The sequence below is a fragment of the Harpia harpyja genome, chromosome 13 (assembly GCF_026419915.1).
Source record: "Harpia harpyja isolate bHarHar1 chromosome 13, bHarHar1 primary haplotype, whole genome shotgun sequence".
In the NCBI taxonomy this organism is placed as follows: Eukaryota; Metazoa; Chordata; class Aves; order Accipitriformes; family Accipitridae; genus Harpia; species Harpia harpyja.
Window position 1 is genome coordinate 2,361,153 of NC_068952.1, and position 21,525 is coordinate 2,382,677.

General features: G+C 44.3%; 2 protein-coding genes across 2 annotated transcripts; both read right to left on the minus strand.

The window, feature by feature from the left end:
• Positions 1–602: 602 nt before the first annotated feature.
• On the minus strand, positions 603–4,313 carry LOC128150426 (T-cell activation Rho GTPase-activating protein-like). The gene is made up of 6 exons (XM_052806595.1): positions 3,808–4,313; positions 3,252–3,447; positions 2,907–3,024; positions 2,192–2,337; positions 1,128–1,219; positions 603–1,041 (listed from the first exon to the last, which is right to left on the minus strand). Exons 1-6 carry the CDS (start codon positions 4,311–4,313, stop codon positions 906–908), a joined length of 1,194 nt encoding a protein of 397 aa, XP_052662555.1. The 3' UTR covers positions 603–905.
• On the minus strand, positions 4,007–7,652 carry LOC128150429 (uncharacterized). Its single transcript, XM_052806597.1, has 8 exons — positions 7,529–7,652; positions 6,437–6,935; positions 6,078–6,242; positions 5,785–5,826; positions 5,529–5,613; positions 5,371–5,424; positions 4,397–5,063; positions 4,007–4,163 (listed from the first exon to the last, which is right to left on the minus strand). The coding sequence occupies exons 1-7, from the start codon at positions 7,650–7,652 to the stop codon at positions 4,953–4,955; spliced, it is 1,080 nt and encodes a 359-aa protein (XP_052662557.1). The 3' UTR covers positions 4,007–4,163; positions 4,397–4,952.
• Positions 7,653–21,525: the final 13,873 nt, after the last annotated feature.

The following is a 21,525-nucleotide window of genomic DNA, read 5'->3' on the forward strand; positions in this document are numbered from 1 at the left end:
GATTGCTTTGGCGCCTTACCAACGTGGGTAATAGCCTGTTTAGAGACCTGTAAGTTTACAGAGGTTTACAGTGCCCCTTTGCTACGCAACAGGGCTCGACAGGGAGCCCCTGGATAGCTACAATATAGTTATTTCCAAACTCTGCACAGCATCATCCCTCATTGTCCCTTCCAAGCAACCCAAGTTTGCAGGCAAAACACGCTCCCTCGGGCAGAGCAACATAGCTGCCTGGTATTGTGTTGCATCCAGGACTTAAGTCACTTTTTCTGCAAAACACCATGCTGAGCTGTCTGGTTTTACCAGTTTGCACCTAAGACATCCCAGACGGCTTTGCTATCTAGTGGGCTGTGCATGGAAAAAAAATATGAAGGCACCAGACTAGAGCCCTTCTGTATAGTGACCAGATGTATTTGTCTTCTCTTTTTTTATTTCCCCCCCCCCTCTAAATTACCTCAGGTGAAATTTGGCCTTTTAAAAAAGTGCCAATATCTTAGTGTCTAAAGTGACTTGGAACAAATCCTTGCTGTGTATTTGGGATTCAGATAATACGAGGCGGTGTGAGGATTGGCAACTGACACAGACAAAAAAGTGGGACTTAATTTGCATCTTTATTTAGGTAGCAGGTTAAATAGCTAAGAATTGTGACTTTCGTGACCTTGCCAGGGTGTCTGCTTACCCTTGAGCGAACAGAACTTCACTAAGTGCAAAACAAAAACTGCAAAATTGGGAACGGCATTCTCCTCCTGACATACTTTTTTTCCAAAAGGCAGGGGCGTGCTTCTTTTCTGGGTCCATCTTTGTGTATCATAGAAATAGTTCATATACTTAGACCAGTGTTCAGAGTTTTGAAAGATGGACAGAAGGGTCAAACAAACACCTGGGCTTCTTGACCTTCCTGGATTTTTTCAGTTGTTGATAACCAAAAGCTCTTTTTCTCTCCTCCTCCTTTTTTCTTCTGGTATGTTTTCACTGTCCTCTCCACAGGCCTGTTTTCTTTTTCTGTTTCTTCGGTTTTCATTTTCCTTGGAAGACCCTGCAAGCCTTTATATTCCATAGAGTGATTAGATAGGTAAAGCCACGATCTACTGGAGTCAGTTCTTATTTTAACCAAAGCAAGCTCATTTTACCTTCTTTCCTCTGAAACACTTTTCAGTTCTTCTGGACACAACAGGAATTCTACTGTGCTCTCTGGGGTGATTGGAGGCAAAGGTACAGGCACCTGAACCAGAAATGTTGAACTTAACAGGTGGCAAGACACCTGGAGTAGTAAGCTACTGTTTTCCAAATTGCTAACTTAGCTCTTAAAATAAGATCCCTTTGGTTGGTTTGCATTATCCACATTTTGCACAGTCCCCTGTCCCAAAATAGACTTCACGAAGCTCTGATGAAGTAGGATCTTAGCCAAACTCCTCTGAAGTTGACAACTACACCCGTGACTGCTCAGCTGAGCAAATTCTAACAAACAGGATTGTCTCACAAAGTGCGATGGCAAACCTGCACTGCACTTAGCCTTAATTTTTACAGAGCTGCAGACTGACGACCTTGCTGTCCCTTTCAGAGGATTTTAGTCTGTAGCAAGAATGGCGTCCTTTCTTCAAAGCTTGCTTCTGAACACAGTTTTCACACGGGTGTATGACACAGTTAATTTGTGAGGGCCATTCAGCTGGGAGCCTGCAATCCCGCTCGGGGCTCACAGGGGCTGCAGCAGCCGCACATTCAAGCCCTGGCATCCTGATGTGCAGAAGGAGCTGACAGGCTGCCCCTTGCAGGTTGGGGCACCACAGACTGAGGGGCCTCCGAGGGTAGGATAGAGCTCAGAGAAATGCTGGGAAAGGAGAGCAAGAAAAAGCTTGCCAACTTCTTTCTGCTGGGGTTTCTTCTGCCCTCCCGAGACGTAGTTCTGCTGCTATTCATTTGGCAGCAATACTACCTTCTGAGGTGGGAGCCTTTTCTTTTGAAATCTGTCTTTTTGTATTTGATTTCTTGTAGGTATTTAGTTTGATTAAGTACATGCCTAATGCATATTGGAAACAACCTTTTGGTTTTTCTTATGTATCATTCTAGAGTGAAAATAACCCACCACCACCACCCAAGAGATCTAATGCCTGGAAGAGGCACAGCAGCTACTTGGACCTGTCAGAAACTACTCTCATACATGAGAAACGTCACAGCGTTTGTCAACCTGACATACCTCTCCTGTTTCCGATTCCACCGCCATATCTACACCTGCTTCTTTGTGGAGGACAAGCAGAGAGGGTGGTGTGTCCAGGAAGGCTTTTGACTGATACTCTGTGTCTGCTTCACCTGCAGGGCCACTTTGCTCTTCCAAAGGCAGCTCTGGAAAGCAAAAGCACGTGCAGCAATGTGACTTCTTGGAAGTGGACAATAGCTAAAGCAAAACCCAGCCAAAGCCTTACACCAGCTGCCTTCCTGGCACTCTGATGCCCCGTTTTCTGTCATGTCTCCTGCATTGAATGGAGACGATTTGCAAAAGGACATCTCTGTCAGCAGGTTTCTGAAGTCAGAGCTTCAGCTCATCTTGCAGAGCAAAGTGTTCATGCCCCGATAGACAATGTCCAAACAGAGGCAGTGGGAGAAGAAGGGCTTAAAAGACAGAACTCAATGCCCAGCCCTGCTAGAAATGATGCTGAGGTAGGAGCAGCATTCGCAAAGCATCTCCCTGATGCAAGTGCAAGTAGAAGGGCAGATGCTGAACATCAGCAGTGATGTTTACTGTATAAATACCATCACTCTGATCATGTGGGAAGCCTAACAATAGGAAAGCACTGCCGTCAAGTCTCGAGCGCTAGCAGGTCCCTCTATTTGCACAGGTGCCCACCAGGAGCACAGTAAGGAACAGGAACAGAAGACCCCAGCCTGTGACAGCCCTCAGTTCCTCCTCATACCTGTGGCTCTGTCCGTGGGTGCTGGTGAGTCCCCGTCTGATGGACAGGAGCGGCCATCCATCTCCTCCCCAAAGATGTCACCGCAGTGTTCAATCATAAACAGCAGCAGCACGTTCACCTGCAGACATCAAACCCTTGGTCTCAACCCAGGTGCCTGGAAATGTATCGTGCAGCCTTTCCCACTGCTGACCCTCGCCTCTGCGCAGACGGCTGTTGCTGTGGGGCTGCTCTTGCAGGCAGCCGCCCCACCAGCATTTGTTGGGGAGAGGAGGCAGCCAGGGACCTCTGAGCAGCCAAGTTCTGATGGGCCGGCAAGGCTGCCGCGGGCTGCTGAATCCAGCGTACCTTCTCAGTCACCTCCAGCATGGCCTGGAGGGGCAGCAGGTCCTCGTTGGGTGGGCTCAGGAGGTTTGGCCCAAGGCAGATGGCCAGGTTGCTGGCGCTCATTCTGCTGGTAGAGGCGTTGTGGCCGATGTGCTGGAGGAGGGCCAGCAGCCGCTTGAGGAGGAGGAGGTTGGCTGCAGGCAACTTCTCGGCCACCCTGAGGGAACAGGAACTCAACGTTAACGGAGCAGATGTTGCCCGCAGCCGTCCCCGAAGCTTGCCCAAGGCAGGTGGGAGCCAGCGGCTGGGTTGCGCAGCTTTCCAGGTGCTCTCGGCCAGCGGTCAGTGCTCCTGCGCCTCAGGAAGGAAGCACGGCGTTGCTTCCCAGCTCCTGATTTCCCCCAAGCCCAGGCAAGGGAAGGCTCCCTGTCCATGCCCTTTCCCCCGAAATCTAAGCCCACCCCAGCAAAAGCAAGCTGTCAGAAGACACAGCTTTTTAAGGAGACCGTCCGTTTTCAGGCAAGTCCCAGGCCTCTACCAGTCCCTCCTCAACAGGCAGGCTGCTGCCCACGCTTACGCTTTCAGCTCTTCAGTCTTCTCCTCCTTGCCGCTCTTCTGCATGGCGGCCATCCAGTCCTCGTAGAAGTCTGTCACGAGGAGCTTGGCGGGGATGCTTCGGAGAAAGTCATGCAATGCCAGAGGCTCCAGGTGAGCCTCTGAACATTCCAGGGCAGGCAGGAGCTCTCCCAGCTGCAGGTCAGAAGCGCTCACCTTCAAGATGACGGCCAGCAGCAGCGCAGGCTGGCTGCCCAGGTCGACGTCGGCGCCGCGGTCCAGGGCCTCTCGCAGCTCCCGAAATTCTGTGCCGCTGGCGGCTCTTCGGAATATCCCCTCCGTCGATGGTCCTTCCCGGTGCAGGGCAGCCAGCAGCTCCTGCAAGAGATGCAGGAGGACCGTGACTTGGCTGAGGAGCTGCCTTCCAACAGCAGTGACCAAAGCACTGCCCCAGATCCTGCTCCTAGTCCCCCACAACTGGGCTGTCACCAGATGTGTGTTGTGAGGGTGAAGAGCCCAATCCCCCATCCCCGGAGCTCCTGGGGACAGCCCAGTCCCCTCTGGAGCAGCCGGAGGGAGGGCTGTGGACCCCCCAGGGCAGGCTGGCTTACCTGGATGGGCCGGGGCAGGGAGCCGTCCTCCCCGCAGAGGGCTGCCAGGGGCTGTCCAAAAAGCGCCCTGCTGCAGCCGGAGCCCGCCTGCCCTGGCGCCTGGGCAGCGGCCGGGGTCTTCCACAGTGCAAAGGGCCAGGGCAGCCCCATCCTCCTCCTCCTCCTGCTGGTGCTCCCTCCTGCTGCAAAGGAAAACGGAGCAAGATCCCATCAATGGAGACTGCCAGGCCACTGCTCCCGGAGCCTGCTCTGCCCTGCCCTGCCTGCAGCACGGTGCTGAGCAGTGAGGACGGGCAGGGAGCCAGCAGCTGGAACCGCGGCTCCAGCTCAGCGGCTCCATCTCGGAGGCTCCTGAGAGCCGGCGTGCCAGCGGGACAGCCTGTCCCAGCCTTCACCCTGCCCTCCTCCAAGCCATGGGCAGCAGCAGAGGCTCCGTGTCCCGGCAGAACCACGTCCAGTGGCCGCTGCCCAGCGGGTGCCCTTGCTTCTCCAGGTGACGTCCTCCCTTGGGGTGCCGCACCTGCATGGCGACACTCAAGGGACAAGTGAGCACAGCTCAACCGTTTGCAGGAGGTTGCCTTTCTTTCCAGAACTCACCTGGTGAGCGGCAAAGTCCGTCTGCATTGTTCCCAGATGGGGCTGTCGGTGGCCCTTGCTTGGGATGATCCTGCAAGAAGCAGGCTGCGCTTAGAGAGCATCCCCACAGCAGAAAGGGCCGCCGGCGAGCTGCCACCCGGCACCAGCAGCCTGAGCGCGGCAGAGCTGGGACCCTCTGCCCTCCGGGGCTCTCTGCCCTGCGTGGCAGGTTTCCCCCCAGTGCCGCCAGCGAGGATGTGCCGGCATTCCTGGTGGCTCCCCAACCCTCTCCGCTCCCCGAGTGGCTCCACGGGACCCTCCCTCCCTCCCGCACATCCTCACCCCACTGGCCGCACATGCCAGCACAGCCAGAGGCGGTGAAAGGCAGCCGTGCTCACCTCTGCCTGGCCCTCGATCAGCCTCTCCAGGCTCCCGGCGCTGAATGTCCTCCCCTGGGCAAGAGAGAAGGAGCGGAGGAAGGTGAGCGGCGATGCCTCTGCTGCTCGGCTGGAGGACCAGGGCTCGGGGACAGAGCCCAGACCGGGGAGACACTCACGGCGTGGCGGCGGCTCAACTCCTTCTCCAGGGGTTTGAGGGAGGGGAGACGGGTCACCCGGGCTCGCTTTGCTTCTTCTGGTGTCCTGTGCACGGGGAAGGGACGGGGAGAGAGCTGGGTGAGCCCCAAGCTGCCCCTTCTCTCCTGTCAGGCAGCTCTGCCCGAGAGCTGCCAGCAGCCGTGGGGGCACCTCTCCCCAGCTGGGGAGCTGTGTTGCTCCGTCCGGCTGCGCCCACAGCATCTCCCTTTGGCTTACCCCAGCAGCGTGCCCACCCACAGCTCCTTCAGCGCCTGGGAGCTGCAGAAAGAGAGGAGAACCAGCGTCAGGGCGCGCTGCTTCAAAGCCCGTGGGCAGAGGCGTGTGCCTGCGCAGCCCTGCCCCGTGGGGAAGGGCACGGGGGCAGGACGAAGAAGCCCCGTGGGGCAGGACAGGGACGCTGCCCAAGCCCTGGCTGCCCGTGTCCTGCCAGAGCAGGACTTTTGCCCTTCTCTTCTGGGCATGGTTGGGATCTCTCCTGCCCGGCCACGAGACGTGGCACCACGACTCACCCGAAGGCAACAATGCAGGAGCCGGTGGGCCAGGCGAGGATGAGGATGTCCTCATCGCCGCTTTCCTCCTCCTCTTTTTCCTCCCCCGCTGCCTCCTGTCCGCCGCTCAGCACCCACAGCTGGTCCAGGGCCAGGCGGAGCTGTGGGCGCAGCGTGGTGCCGCGTCTGCAGAGAGCAGGGAGGAGAGGCAGGCGTGGGGGTGATCTGGGGGTGTCCTCCTGGGGGTCCCCCCGGGCAGAGCCCTGTCCCCCACCTGCCCTTGGGACGGACATCCATGGGCGCAGCCAGCACCAAGGTGCCGGTGCCAAGGTGCCAGGGCCAGGGATGGGGGAAAGGCAGCTGGGCTCTGAGGGTCTTACTGCAACTTGGCGATCACCAGTTCCTCCTGGAGGAGGAGAAGGCGTCTCTCGCTCCTCTTGCGGCCCCGGGTCAGCCGCACGTCCGTGCTCAGCACCGGCTCGGCGTCGGTGAGAGCCTCCCTGCAGAGCAGAGCGCGGCGGGCATGAGAAAGGCCGCCGCTGCGGGTCCCGGCCGTGCCCCCGAGGCACAGGGAGAGCCCACCTGGAGCCACAGCAGCAGTTGGCCTGGCCCATCCTGCCCGGGAGAGGAGGATCCTCGCCGTGGACCGAGGTGGCGGGCCAGTCGGCGACAGCGGGGATGGGGAGCGAGGCGCCGGTGCCGGCTCGGTGCTGCTCGGCCAGATGCTGCCTCCTCCCAGCGCTCCTGCGTGCCAGCAGGGCTCCGTGCTGCTGTCTCTGGTGGCCGTGGGCTCCAACTGACCAACATTCCGAGCCCAACGGAAAGTGGGCGGGGCACTGGGGGGAGAGTTCTCTCCAGTATGGCCGGCTCTGCCTGGCACTGGGGAGCCCAGGGCTGGACAGAGCAGAGGGGAAGGGCTTGGGATTTCTGCAGCCTTTGTTGCTATGACTTTCATGCCCCAGGAGAACTGTGCATTTCCCTAAGCCACTGTGTCTTAGTCACAAGTGTGTGGCTATCCCTGCATTCCCCATGCCTGTATATGTAGCATCCTTTCAATTCCCACCCTTCATGCACATCTCCCTGTGCCACTGCTATGAGGATTAGAATTGTGTGGTTTTCTCTAGCCAAAGCAGTGGTCAAATTGGTAAGGCTACCTCTTGTCATGGGACAGTGAGAAAGAAGATGAACATGCTGATAGGGTCCAGATAGAGTTTCCAACTTTGTAACGGCAACTTGGTGTTTTGTGCTTTCTGCATTGCTCTATGTGCCTCAGCACTTCACACTGCAAGAGAAAGGGAACATCATGGTCTGGACCTAGACACAAATATGGACCTCCCTCCCCATGAGAGGGAGAGGCCGTGCAGCATCACACTTTTGCTCTGCCCTCATTAAGACAAAAAACACTTTCACCCTGGACGCTTCCTTCCTGAGAAAGACAGCTATCAGACCATGAAACACTAGCTGGGACAAACATCCTCTCCTGGATAGTGGCATTAAGAAGATAGGCTGTGTATTTTTAACCATCTGAAGGTCATTGAAGACTGGCCTTGTGAGAAGGTAATCTTGGTGAAGCTGTCGACGGGCTTCTACGGACATCGGCTCACAAACTGACAGACATAACCATGTGCCATGTATTCTCTTGATCAGCTAAAATATATGATCCATTCTTGAATCGATCTCTTCCTGAATAAACCTCAGACTTCTAAAACAATGACCTAACCAGCTTGAAAAGGCCCCAGGATAGAAATTGAAGCCATAGTCTTAATGGTCACTTTACTGAAGAGAGATACTGAGTTTACAACCTCACTCTGGTTATAATCACAGGATTTATCTTTGCTGCTGCTGCTGCTTTCTTCTCTGAGGCTGGGTTTTCATTAGAGCTATTTTAGACCAGGTCCGTGTGATGCAATACTGACTCTGGTCAGGACTATTCCATGCTCCTGTCTAGAGGTTGCTGCTCACTGTTTGGAGGGAAGAAGGGAGCCTAAAACTTCCTATTTTATCACAAAACTGTATTTTTATTGGTAGCCCGAAATATTATTGTTTTATGATCTTCTCCAAATAGAAAAATCCCTTACATAAGTCATTTTACCTGCAGCTGGTACCACTTTCACAGCCCTCTCAGTCCTCTTCTGTGAGTGCATTACAGGTACAAGCATGTGAGCAAACAACAGAGGCCTGAAGTCTTTGAAGTGGTTTGTTAGCAGGCAAAACAAGCAGGAGACTTTCCAAGCGCTCATGGTGCTGCAGTCAGAAACGCGTGTCAAGAAAATGTGTGGAGACCAGCTGCAGGGTGAGCATGGGGCTGCCTGTTCCCATCATGCCCAGAGAAGTTACCATAATTTGTGGTTCTACTATTCCGGGACAGTGGGATGAAGTTTGGGTATAACCTTGAGAACTTAACTGGTAAGGAACACAGAGGAAGCAGTCAAGCACAGAATCTAAGAGAAGTGTAGTCCTGAGCATGTCCTTTATCGAGGTCCCTTGAAGCCATTCTCAGACTACAGCACACAAAAAAAGAATTGGGCAGCACGTGGAAGAAGACTCAGAAGAATGCCAATAATACTGCAATTTACCATAAGAAAAGTTGCGATTTCAGCATTTCTTTCTGTTTTCCGTTCATTCTAGCACTGTTCAAGACAATCTGGAATGTCCAAGAAGTGACTGTGTCTGGTCCCACAGTTAGAGGAAATCTCCCAGCTGTAAAAACAGCTGCTGCTGCCTATTTATCACACAAAAACATGATTTCTTGATGGTAAGTTTAGTTCCATGTTCCTCTTTGCTAATGTCAACAGATGTTGATGTTAATATATACAGCATCAGGAGCAACAGAAGGAATAACTGTGGCAGCTGTATTTTTTCCTCTGCAATCAAGGGCTTTCCTGCCTTTTATTTGGACTTTGTCTTCAGAAGTAGAAGCAATGCACTACAGTGTACAGGGTAACTTACCACTTTTCAGTAGTGAGTAAATAACAGTCCCGTAAGCTCTAACAACATGAGAAATGTGGAATGTGAACTAAATACGATAAACTACTGAGTACAATTTTTTTGGCAAAGTACTTACACATCCATGAAGGAAAAAAAACAAAATGAAAACACAATGTTTTGGGATACAGTTGGCATTTTCCAGCAGGAAAAATTCACTGTGTGCAGCAGAGTTCCTGCTAGTATAGCAACAGTGCACACTGCAGTTACTCTTTGGACAGTTCATGCTAGCTCATCCTACAGAATGGCCGTCTTGCCAGGTTGATGCTGAGTAAGAAGTTTTACTGCCTGCATGCTCTGTTAAGTTAGCCCATACTTGGGGTTTTTGTTTGTTTTGGGTTTTTTTTCTTGATGTTTGCTTGCAGTTGTGTTGCATTACAAGTTACAGGAGCCTTACATTAAAGGGAAAGAAAAACAATGTTAAAGCATGAAGCCCTTTTTGTTACTCTAGTGAGCACTTACTTATGCCACTAATCCCATGAAGTTGCTTGCATAATTATGCAGCCAAGTTAGAAGTTACCCACATGAGTCAATTTACTCATGAAGGTACATCATTGCTAAGAATGATATTGTTGTTCCAAACAAGGCAATACATTTTGCTTTCTCTCTCAGCACCTGCTCCTCATTAAATAGAAGAGGGCTGATCTGGAGTGAGAATTGCTATACAAACACCCAACTACCTGGAGTTTTGTTCTGCAGAACTAATGTTAAAATCGGGACTCATTCTAATTGGTGTCTGTCAAACAAATAGAAATATAAGCCTTGCTTTTGTAAGACAAACATGAAAGAGGTTGATTATCAAGCCCGATTTCACTGCATCCCAGGTTACATACATCTTTTCATTTAAAAGTCTAGAGGTGAAGTGGATGCTGCGTGTGCTTTTTTGTTTATTTATTTTTAGTTCTGTACAAAACAATCTCATGTGGAACCTTGCAGATGTCTTTGCAATAGATTGTAGTGGGTATGTACCCCCTTACTCTAATCTCACTTCTGGCTTTCAAATTAATTGTTCTTTTCTATTAAGAAGGAGAAAGCTTCTTCAAATACCAACTGCAATTGCCAGGAAACTGGCAGGCAGGCCTGTTGCTTTCTTTTGAGGAAAAAAAAGCAGCTAATTCTTGTATTCACAGGCAAAACATTCATAGCTTTTTAGTAGGTGTTTTTTAAACTATAAAGACCTTAGAATTAGGTGAACACATCTTTGTTTTAATGTGCCTCACTCGATACTTTGTATTGTTATGTGTGAGGGATATACATTTTTCATGGTCAAATTTCAGATATGTTGCATGTAAATATAGCAGCATTTGTAAAAGCTGAGAAACACAGAATGTTCAAAGTTTCGTACAGATATGTGATGGTAATCTACCTTAATCGTCATTTTAATCAATAAGTACATCCTCACATATCATTCCTGAAGCAAGTGAAGTGAGGTGACAGTTAAATAACTCAGACAATTAGACATGAAACACTGTGAAGTTTTCAGGTGGCTGCTTTTGTTTCATAAATCAAAATATCAGAAATCCATATATCCAGTCAACAATATTTGATATAGTAGTTATTTATAGTTTATAAAGGGAAAATGGGGTTTATATGGAATATGCACTTTAAGTGAATTCAAGGGAAAAAAAGTTAAAAAAAAATTAGCAGAGGAGCTATAGGTATGTTACCGATAGATAAACAGAAAAAACATACATAAGTTTTTTCCCCTCCTTTCTGAAGGAAGAAAACAACTACAGTGAAAAGAAGGATGCATTGAACTAACTTACAACCAAGGGAATGTGGAATAAAGCAGCAGGAAAAAATGGCTTTGTGAGACAGGGTTAACAATCATCTTAAATGCCTAAGTATTTGTATGTGTTCCCTACTTTTTCTGGGTAGTCGCTCATAGTGTAATAGTGTGTGTTCAAAATTCTATTCATCTTGTACTTGCATTTCACATTTTAAAAATTCATAAGCAAGAAGTTTTTTTATTGTTCTCCTGCAGTAGAGATGAAATCCAGAGGCTTACAAAAGTCAGGAATCTCAGCAGGAAAGAAGAAAAAGATCATTTGGTTGTAATCTTTAAAACTAGAGTTATTCACTAAAGCCTTTTTATAAGACAAGCATCTAGAACACTTTTGTTTCATGGGAAAATAATAAAATCGGTAGAAGAATGGAATTCTTTCAAGAAGAAAAGAAAAAAGAAGGTGTTGATGATACCCAGCAAAAATTGTGATTTTTATCTTGGATCTTGTGGTGTTTGGTAGGGTGTTTCAGTCCTGGTTTTTGTATTGCTCAAAGTCTGTGAAAAAGCTATCATCTTATCTTGAGATACAGGCTGAAAATATATTGGCTATTGTAAAATCTCTCTTACCTCATTACATGTGGGATTGGGGGTATGGGTCTGATTTGCATTTCATGAATGTTTGGGGTTCTTTGTGACAGGAAAATATCTCACAAGGCCTTTCATGCTGAGTGCAGAAGGGAACCTGACTGCACTCCAGTTAAAGCATAAATGAGCTGGTTTCTTGCACAAGGGATCACGCGTTGTATGCAGATAGCAAATTCCTTCAATTCTGTGTGAAGCTAAGAACAGTTACCAAAATATGAAGGCTGAAATGTGTTTGTGTGAGGAAGTCCTAGACAGGAATGTCTGCACAATGTCACTGTTTCAAGTGAGTTTGTGTGAGATTGGGTGCTGGTGCAGACTGAGGTTGGGAGAGTGGAATTTGACTCTGAGTCGGGGGCTTTTCTGGTATATATTTTCCTCAATGTAATAGGTATCTGAGTCTGGAAGTTTCTTCTCATCAAATATCTGCATTTTTATATATGATTTGAAAAGTATGGTATTAAAAATTATTTTCAAGTGTGTTATTCTTCTGTATTGATATTGAATCAGTTAGAGAAGAGAAGCCTGAAGAAGTGACTTCTTTTGCCAAGCCTGATTCAGATAAAAGAACAGTACAACATAGATCATTGTTATTAAGTGACCTGGGTTAGTCAGTTTTGTTCGATAACATAAGTGTTGTTAGTCTTGGTAATTATTGGTGTTCTGACTGGTCAAGCAGCAATTTGCATTTAATTGTGAGGAAAGATTATTTTTGACAGTGGCACATGTAATGTAGTACATATTTATCAGGTTAGAATAAGCTTAAATCCCATCTCTTTTCTTACTAGGAAATGCCTTAAATGCCTATTTAAAACAAGGTCCATGTTTAGTGTTTTTCATGAGGAGGGATGCTTTTCTGAACCTGAACATGAATTCCTTTGTTTATTTTCACTTTTTTTTCAGAAAAATAGGGCTATCTGTGTACTATCAGCATTACCAGGATCTGATCCAAAGACCATGAAAATCAGTGGAAATATTCCCACTAACTGCCAAAACCTTTGGAGGAAGCTTCATTATACTCATAGTCAGAGCAGGGTCACAGGCTTGTAAGAAATAAATAGAAATGCCCACATTTGATTAATTGTAATGATAACTTGTGCTTGTTCCATATAGACTGATACATTCTGCCTACTGTGTCTGCAGCTAGGACTGGTTAAACACTAGAAAGGATTAATTACTTGATAAATATTGCCATTATTATGTGAATAATTTATATGAGTATGAATACTGCAAAAAAATTGAATTATATTCAGTGAAAAATGGCAACATTTACAGAATAATATATTCACAGAATAGTATTGACAAGGTCTACTTGCAATGCAGACACCGGAGTCTTGTTCTACTTGAGAAGAATGTCTTGAGAGAGATGAAAGACTCTAATCTGCGTTCTTTCTCTATGGTGCCAAAACTAACCAGATTTAAGTTAGGTTTTCAGACATATACCTGGTTTTGGTAACCTGATTAAATGTTTTTAAGAATACCCTTTTAAAAAACTTCGCAGTGTATTTTTTTTTTAGGAAGGAAGAATAACAGAAATACTTGTAACTGTCTATTCAGAAAATAATAAGTTTCTGTCAGTATGTTCAGCGTTAATACTATTAATAATAATATTAAGTTCTTACTAAGGAGGTAGAGAATTTGGGAGTGAAGCTGTGCCTGGGAAGAAGGGAGGGCTGAGGCGAAGGTGTTTTAAGGTTTGGTTTTACTTCACAGTATCCTTGTTTTGATTTGATTGGTAGTAAATTAAATTGATTTTGTTTCTTCCCCAAGTCAGGTCTGTCTTTTGCCCATGACCATAAGTGGTGAGTGATCCCTCCCTGTCCTTGTCTCGACCCGTGAGCGTTTCTTTATATTTTCTCCTCCCCATCCCACTGGGGCTGGGGGGGAGCAGTGAGCAAGCGGCTTGATAGTGCTTTGATACCGGCTGGGCTTAAACCAGGACATAGGTCCTGCACCGTTCATCCAAGAATACACAGCAGATCACAGCTAGTGATCAAGCAGTGTATCTCCAAGGAAGGGTCATTTAGAAACAAAACAAAGAACTTCTCAAGTCTGAGTTCTGAATATTTCTAGGGAAGCCAAAAGAGCACTGGCAATATCCACGAGCTCTCCCAAGATTTAATGTCTGTTACATAGTAAATGCTGCATAAAAAAAGTACTGAAGACATTATGAAGAGATGTTACATTACAGTAGCATATCTATATTTCAATTAAAATAAGGGACATAAACCTGTTTTATGTGTTCCAAAATAGGTTCAGCTTGCAACACAGTAAATGTTACTGCTGACTAGTTGGATGTGTCACTAGAAGACGCAGTTAAACTCAATACACAGAATATTTGTAGTACAGTAAGTGAGTGGGTTATATTCAATAACATTGCATTTGTTAACCTCAAGTGTTTTGATCAAGTTAGGCATAACACTTCAATAGAACAATCAGTAGAAATGTATATTATGGCTATGTGGGAGCTATACATCTGGGAGGATAGAAGAAATACCAGTGTATTTTGATGCTGTCTTGGCTTGAACTTAAATGGCTATACAGGTCCTTTTTTTTTCTGTATTTGTCCTAATATCTGTATTATGTGAGTGATGCTGGTTTAAGCTTTTGCTATGTGCTATTCTGTCTTCATTGAGTTATGAATGGTCACAAGCATGGAGCTAATGTCTTACGCCAGTTCATTTAAGAAAAAAAAAAGAAAAACAGGGTGATCATTTGTGAGTTAAATAGAACAGGTTATACAGAATCCATTTCTATATACCTGTCATCAGCTGTTTCCTTGTCGACACAACTTATCCAAGTATACTATTTAATTAGAGGCAAAATAGTACACATTGCAGCCATAGGCTTTTGAAGAGTGACCTACACGCTAAACTTGTTGCATGTAACTAACCCTACTAAAGTCCAATTTTGCCTTAGTTTTTAGTAAAGATGCTGACATAGAGGTAGTGCAGCTGGTGGAAAACAGTGTATGGATCGGCATATTGCCACATCTAGAGTTAAGGCAAAGGACAAAAAGTGTTCTTTGTCCAAATTAGCGGTGTGAATAGCTATACATTTTATAATAGTAATTTTTATTTTAATAATAACATTTAAAAATAATTTTAATAGTTCTTTAGTACCAGAGTTTCCATATGGCTGAAGAATGGCAAATATAGCAAATATATCTTTTAAAGAAGGATGGAGGGGGATAGAGGTTGCAGGCAGCTGTAGCCCTGTTAGTCTGACCTTAATAGTATTCAAGGCTTTAGAAGAAATTTTGAAGATGTAGCAGATCTGACTACAATAATAAACACAGGGAACACACAGTATTCCTTTTTCAAAGGCAGAAAACAGCAACTGTACTAAAAGAAGACATACTAAACTAATTTCTGACCAAAGGAATACAGATTAAAGCAGACAGAAACCATTAAAATCAAATCAGTTTGTTTGTTTTGGGGTTTTTTTTGACAAGATTAGGGATCTTGTAAATGACATTACTACTTCTTTGTGATTTTTACACTTTTAAAGTAATTGTTCCAGTTCTATATTCTTGCCAAATTATATGTGGAGCACTTATTTCCAGTGATCAGTGATCTTACTATTTTTTTTATTTCAATATAGTTTTTAGCTTGTGTGGATGTAAGTAAAATGACCCCTTTTAGCTGAACTGGAAGCCTGCATAGCTTTTTCAACATGTGTTTGTGCTTATGTCTTTGCAAGGTTCACTTACATCCTGATAAATAATTATGAGATTGAAAAATTCTTTGGGTCTTTTACTTGTCTACAGCTGATTCAATGTTTCAGATTTCTGTTGTTACTGGGAAGTTGATTGAGTTAACTATACTTGCCTATTTTAATGTGGGTGTAGTGATGGACTTTTTACCTTCACAGGGTGATTGTATCAGCAGTGCAGGAGGTTTGTTATTAGGGATAGCTTGTAGCCATCAGCCATTATGAGTTTTCCGTGCCACATCATTCAAGTTAGGACTTCTGTGTTAGAGACCTATTGTCCCCCCTGATTCTGTGTTGAAAAAACAATCTGCCTGGATGCATCAGCAGTTTGAAAAAAAGCAAGGCAAAAGAAGTTACTTCCTTTGAATTCTAGTTTTCTGTACAACCCTCTTTTGCAGTCTTTTAGAACATACTTCACATCATTTTACTTCCACAAAGCATCAGAGAAGTATTCCACTGCAATTTCTGTTACGTGTTTTTGAATGTTCAGTATTTTGCTGAAGTCCTATTTTCCCGGCTCACTGCCACAGGTCTGGAACAAAGCTCTTGGTTCTAATGAAAAGGTGAAATCACAGAAGAGAAAGTTTATGGCTGTAGCCTTGTTCTTACAGACTGACAGGTTATTTTAATCATCGACTAAAGCATAGAAGCCCCTGCTTGTTACTGCAACCTTCTCCACCTTTGGGAGCAATGTTCAGTGACATTAAGGAACTTCATGACAAAATGATACCACCTAATGAGCTACAAGATAGCAGGCATTTAAGATGAAGGCCAATATTGAAAGAGACTGGAATTCTTTGTCTCTTCTTCCTCTTCAGTTTGCTAAGTTAGTGCTAGATTGTGCTTGTCTGTTCATCTCTCCAGAATAAGCCATGTGCAGCTATGCTGCAGCAGTTGTAACTCAATGCCTGTTACCCCATTTCCCCAAGGGGAAGTAATTTGCTTGATCTTTATACCAGGTGTAGCATACCTTCTCCTCTGTTAGGATAAGTCAGTCTTTTCCACCCCTTTCCCTGGTTCCTCTACTCGCTTGTTCCTGAGAATGTGTGTGTATAGCCAAACAAACCCTAACATCTCATCACTCATCCCATCATTATCTGTTTGGGAATACTGCAGCAATAATATTTCATTGGTTTTGCTTTAAAGTTTAGAGCTAGCCAGAATATGGACTTTAATACATAAGTAGTTAATTTCATAAGGAGATGACTCATTTAATAAACACGTCATCCACTTAAGAGATGAGAGGGACCAGTAGTGACATTTTGTAGATAAGGAGAACATAGGCTGGAGTTTAGCCTTTAAACTGTGTGCAAAAAGGTTTAATGTCTTTTCTGTCTGTATCAGTGCAATCTTCTTGACTTAGATGTGCTGCTTATTTTTATGGCCAAATGAGTTTAGACTCATGGCACGAGTCTCAAATTTACATATGCATAATGAAGAATGATTTACAAACGTAGCTTGAAATGAAATACTTTACGAGTTCAAACACGGAACTTTCAAAACTCAGTACTTTATCTACACTCCATTAAATAGATTTCCCCTGAAGTTCTTACACACAGTGTTGTAGCCATGTAGCTTTGATTACAACACTAAGAGGGGAATGGCCTGGCCCATACCAATTTGACTACCTAGGTTGAGGTGAGGGTTTGTCACCTCAACCTTTGTCTTTGTTATTTCTTCTTTGGGTGGTCTTAAAGCTACAGAAGTTTTGGTAAAAGCTAGGACTCTGTTCTTTGACTCATCTATATCTGACTGGCTGCTCTGATTTCAGTGAGGCCAACAAAAATTGACAATCTCGCTCCAAGATTCAAGACAACAGAATGAGAAGTGTAAAATTCAAGTTTCTAAATATTGCCATATTTGGACTGCAACACTGAAAAAAGCGTAATTTACATAGGGTCACTCTGACATAGGCTAGAATGTGATAAATATATCCCGTTATTTGTTCTGTCTCTGATGAGTGGCCCATCTGTCCACAATTTTGCTTAAAACCAGTTTATTATTAGTTTATCTTCTCCATTTCGCCAGGCCTCTCAACTTCAAAGTTATGCATGTTTGTCCCTATGTCTAAGGCCACCTTTTTCTTAGTGATTAATTTAATTTCACCTTTAGTGATTGTTATGCCTGGGTGAAATAGGTTCAGGTGATAGCCACACATTGAATTTTAGTTCAGGTGTGTCCTCTGTAGGTAATGAATCTGTTCTTCATAATCAACACTTACTTCTGCTAACTATTAATAGGTTGCACCATTGCTCCTTTCCCAAGATCGGGTATTTGCAAAAGAGTCCATTCAGTTTTTCTATGTTTTAATTCAGATTTTAATGATTCAAAAGGCAATTTAATGTCTCTTAATGTGCTTAGCAAGCAAAAGTCAAGGTGTTTGAATGTTCATGTGCCCCTTGGTCTCGGTTCTGTGTGTCTGATCCCAGCCATCTGATTTATCTATACCTTTCTCTGCTACTGCTTCTTGGGGTATGTTTACTGCATGGAAAATAATTTCTTTACTGAGGTAATTAGCACAAAGTGTCCATGCTGTGCATATATATCAGTTTGGGTCCCTGGGAAACATGTAAAAGGACTTCTTGAGATGCACTAAGCTCCGGCAAGAACATGAACAACTTTCAAATCTTCGGCAGCTCATGTTCAGGCACCTTGGCCCTCAGCCACCCCACCAAGTTCCTGTATTTTTCTTGGGTTTGCCAAGGCAGAGCTAACTTGGGTGAGTCTGCAGAGGAATACTTCAGAACTAAAAACCTTTCTCTGAGTGTCCCTTTACTCTGTTGTCACAACAGTACTTTTATATACCATAAAATATGGATTAACGGGTACAAAATCCTTTCATGTATGTTTTATTTGTGCCAGGTGCATAGGTTCCCAAAATTAGATCACTTCCCTTGATCAACATTCAGCTAATTTAGACAAAAAGCATTCTTTCCATTCTGTCACATTTTTGAAGCATGAAGGAGGGATTTAACCAGGAAGTTCTTTGTCTTTTTAAATGGGAAATTATAAAGATACTAGGTAATTTATAGCAAGATAAATCTGTTCTCTAGAAGTCTCTTAAAGGGAACCTCCATCACCCTTCCCTGAGTGGGAACAAAAAAATAAGTGATTGTTCCATTCAGAAAATGACTCAGTGCAATACGTTGTTCTTATTTATAGAATAAATTTTGTAATGCATTTTAAGAAGAAAAGGAAGAAAATTATACTAAAGTAATGCATTTTGCAGCCTGAGTGAAAAGTGTAGCAATGAGCTTTTGTGAGCAAAAAGCTGCAAAATGAGTAGGAAATGTAAGTACATAAACAAAAATCCCACTACTAAGCAATGAGTAAGACTGCAGACAATACCAGCTAGGCCTGCTGAAATCAGATTGGTGAAGTGGTTCGGTTGCTGCTGCCTCTATACATCAGCTTCTTATGCAGGCTCAGATTTCTTCTTGTCCACTTACTTCATGTGTTCTCTTGCTTAGGTGCTGCACTGGGAATTGGCATGATATCCTGTTAAATACGGTTGCATTCATGGCAACATATTGGGCATTAGTCTGCATAGCCAACCGCTGCCTTGCTGAACCTGGGTGAGCCCAGGTGGCTCCTCACAGAACCGTTTTGTCTATCCACGTGCAGGTGTGGGTTATGTATGGCCAGGACCACAAGGAAGCGGCTCCTACGTCAGCGATTCCCATCTTTCACTGTTGTTTCCTCTGGGCTTAAGTTACAGGAACTGTGAACTGGCTTGATGTTTTACGAGGAGCTTGACTTGGGCTCCAGAGTACATGAACAAATGGAAAGGTGAAGTATGGTACGATGACGGTGTATAATCCCTTGTATAAGCTCTTAAGATTGTGTTTATTGTATATCAGCGTGCGTATTCACTGTCACTGACTCATTTGTAGTTCCCATCATCTGCACTTCTGCTCCATTGCTCCAACTACAAGATTGCCTGCTGGTTGCTTTAGCTAGAGTGGCTTTGAATGTGGGATTCAATGCCTGTAGCAAGCATAGTCAAGAGGTATGTGATTCCTTTTGTTACTGCATGTTTATTTTCATCTTCCCTCTCATTTAATTTTTTCATAAACATTCATTCCAGGTAGAAGGAGATCACTAGGAGAAACAGGGTAAGTAAATACCCCCCCCCACAATCAAGGAATATTTCTGGATAGTCTAGTAAAACAAAAACTTTGCAAGAATCCAGTGTTTGCTGCTGTGAAAGCACTTCTGGTTTGTTTCTTTTTTCCAAGGAATATAGAACATTTGCTCTTATTTTCGTAAGGTGAGAATAAATAAACTTCTGTTTTACCTTCATCCATGGTGACAGCACAGGTGACCAAATTACTAGAACGCTGTTGCCTTCCTCTGCCTAAAGAAGTAAAAGGCTTTCATTATGTCTTCCTCCATTTGTACTTTATTGGTGAATCATGACATTTATATTCAGGATATTAATTCAAAATACAAGCTGATGGCAAGATAAAGTTTCTGAAGATAGGTTTCTTTTACCATGTCTTGACTTACTTATCATAAAGATTAGCTGGCAGATTGAGTATTAAATCAACTCTTGGCATTACGGGAGGATATTTCTATTTAGGTCTGCCAATAAAAAAGCCAAAACCTAGTTTTAGGCTGTTCATTGCTTTGACATTTCTGTGCTGTCTAAAAGCTAACTGTAATGCAAATATAAAAAGAATACTCGTTACGTTTTATTAATTATATCATAGGTAAATCTATTTGACATGCAATTACCTTAATATCACACAAGCAACAAATGCAGTTATATTTTCTAATACATCAAATTAATAACGAAAGTTATATAACATGCATTTAACAGCTATTTAAAAATAAAGCTGGATTAAATTGCAAGTACCAGCGAAAAATTATTAACTGGTTAAGTGACATCAATGTGAAACTAAAAGGGTAGGACGAGTCATGAGACTGCTACAGAAATACGGGATTTTCATGGCTATTTTCCTGACATGTAAGATTTCACAATTTAATGCTGATTTTGGTTATAAATTTTCTATACTTTTTGTCTTAATAAAGGGTAGTTTTCTTTGGTCAGAGTAACCATGTGGATATACTTTATTTATGAAAGCTAAATTATAGATGTAATGCTCTCCCTTTGCTTAGCCATGGTACAGTGTGTTAGATGCAGATGCAGTTTAATATGTATTCTGCTTCAGTTCCTGTCTTATTTATTATTGTGTTAGGCTGTTAAATAGCTACTGTGGTCTTCTCTAAAGCAATATTTATCTTCAGCAACAAAAGATACAACTTAGAATAATTTTTTTTAAAAAAAGCTCTTGGCAAATTGTATCAGTTGGCTGGTTTTGGCTAGAACATGAAACTGTTGCTGCTTTTTAAATATGTCAGTGTAACAAAACAAAAACAATTAGCTTTGATTTAAAAGCAGGTGAGTGTTATTGGAGGGGAATAGAAAGATGCAGTTTTGTGATGTGATAATTTCCTTTGACTTCCGAAACACCTTGGCATAGCAGAAGAGCAGGCTGAGAGGAATGGTGTGCAGGTCCCTGGGAACAGGATTCTTTGTCATTGATTCTGATTTGCGCATCAGAATGAAAAACTGTGGTTTTGGAATATATATGTATTTCTGGTGTTGTGGTACCTAGATTCCCGCTATGTTCAGGCCCCTAGTCATTGTACGTACAGAATGCAAAGACGGTGTCTGCTGTGTAGTTTGGTGGGAGTGTTGTGGGTCACGCAGGCAAAAAGCACCATAAGCCTCGTTGTTTCTGTGGGTATAATAACAAGAGGTTCAGTGAGTGTGGCCATAAACAGGCAGAATATATTTGTATGTGTAGATCCATACATTCATACACAGACATAACTCTGATTAAAATACACGGCTAGCAGAAAAGGTCATATAATTTCTAGGTATACAAAGACAAGAACTCAGACAAATATTCCCACAGAGAAGAGCTTAAAGAACCTGCTGTTTTCTCAGAAACAATGGGTCTGCTAAGGGATTAAAATTGAAATGAGAGTTCAAACTTTACAGGTATTCATATCTGTGAAGTAGCATAAGCATCAGAGCCCCAAATTAAAAATTCTCTTCAAGGAATCTCAGTGGAATGACAACTCCTGATTTCTGTGGAGCCAAGAGAAGAAAAATAATGTTTACTTTTTTTATAGCATCTGTCTTTAAACTTCAGTCCTTTAAAATCTCTTGCTTCCTGCAACAGAGGAAACAAAAGGGGCACATAATAGACTTCCTTTTGCACATGGAACAAAGCTGGATGTAACTTTCATCCTTGGCTTCTTTGTTGCTCCCCAAATCTATCCCTCTTTGAACAATCTGCCACTACTCTGTGCCAGCAGGAGCTTTAGAAGAAGGCCATCTGCACTGGCTGCTATGTTTGGGGACAGACTCTCTTAATTCCTTGTCCTGGT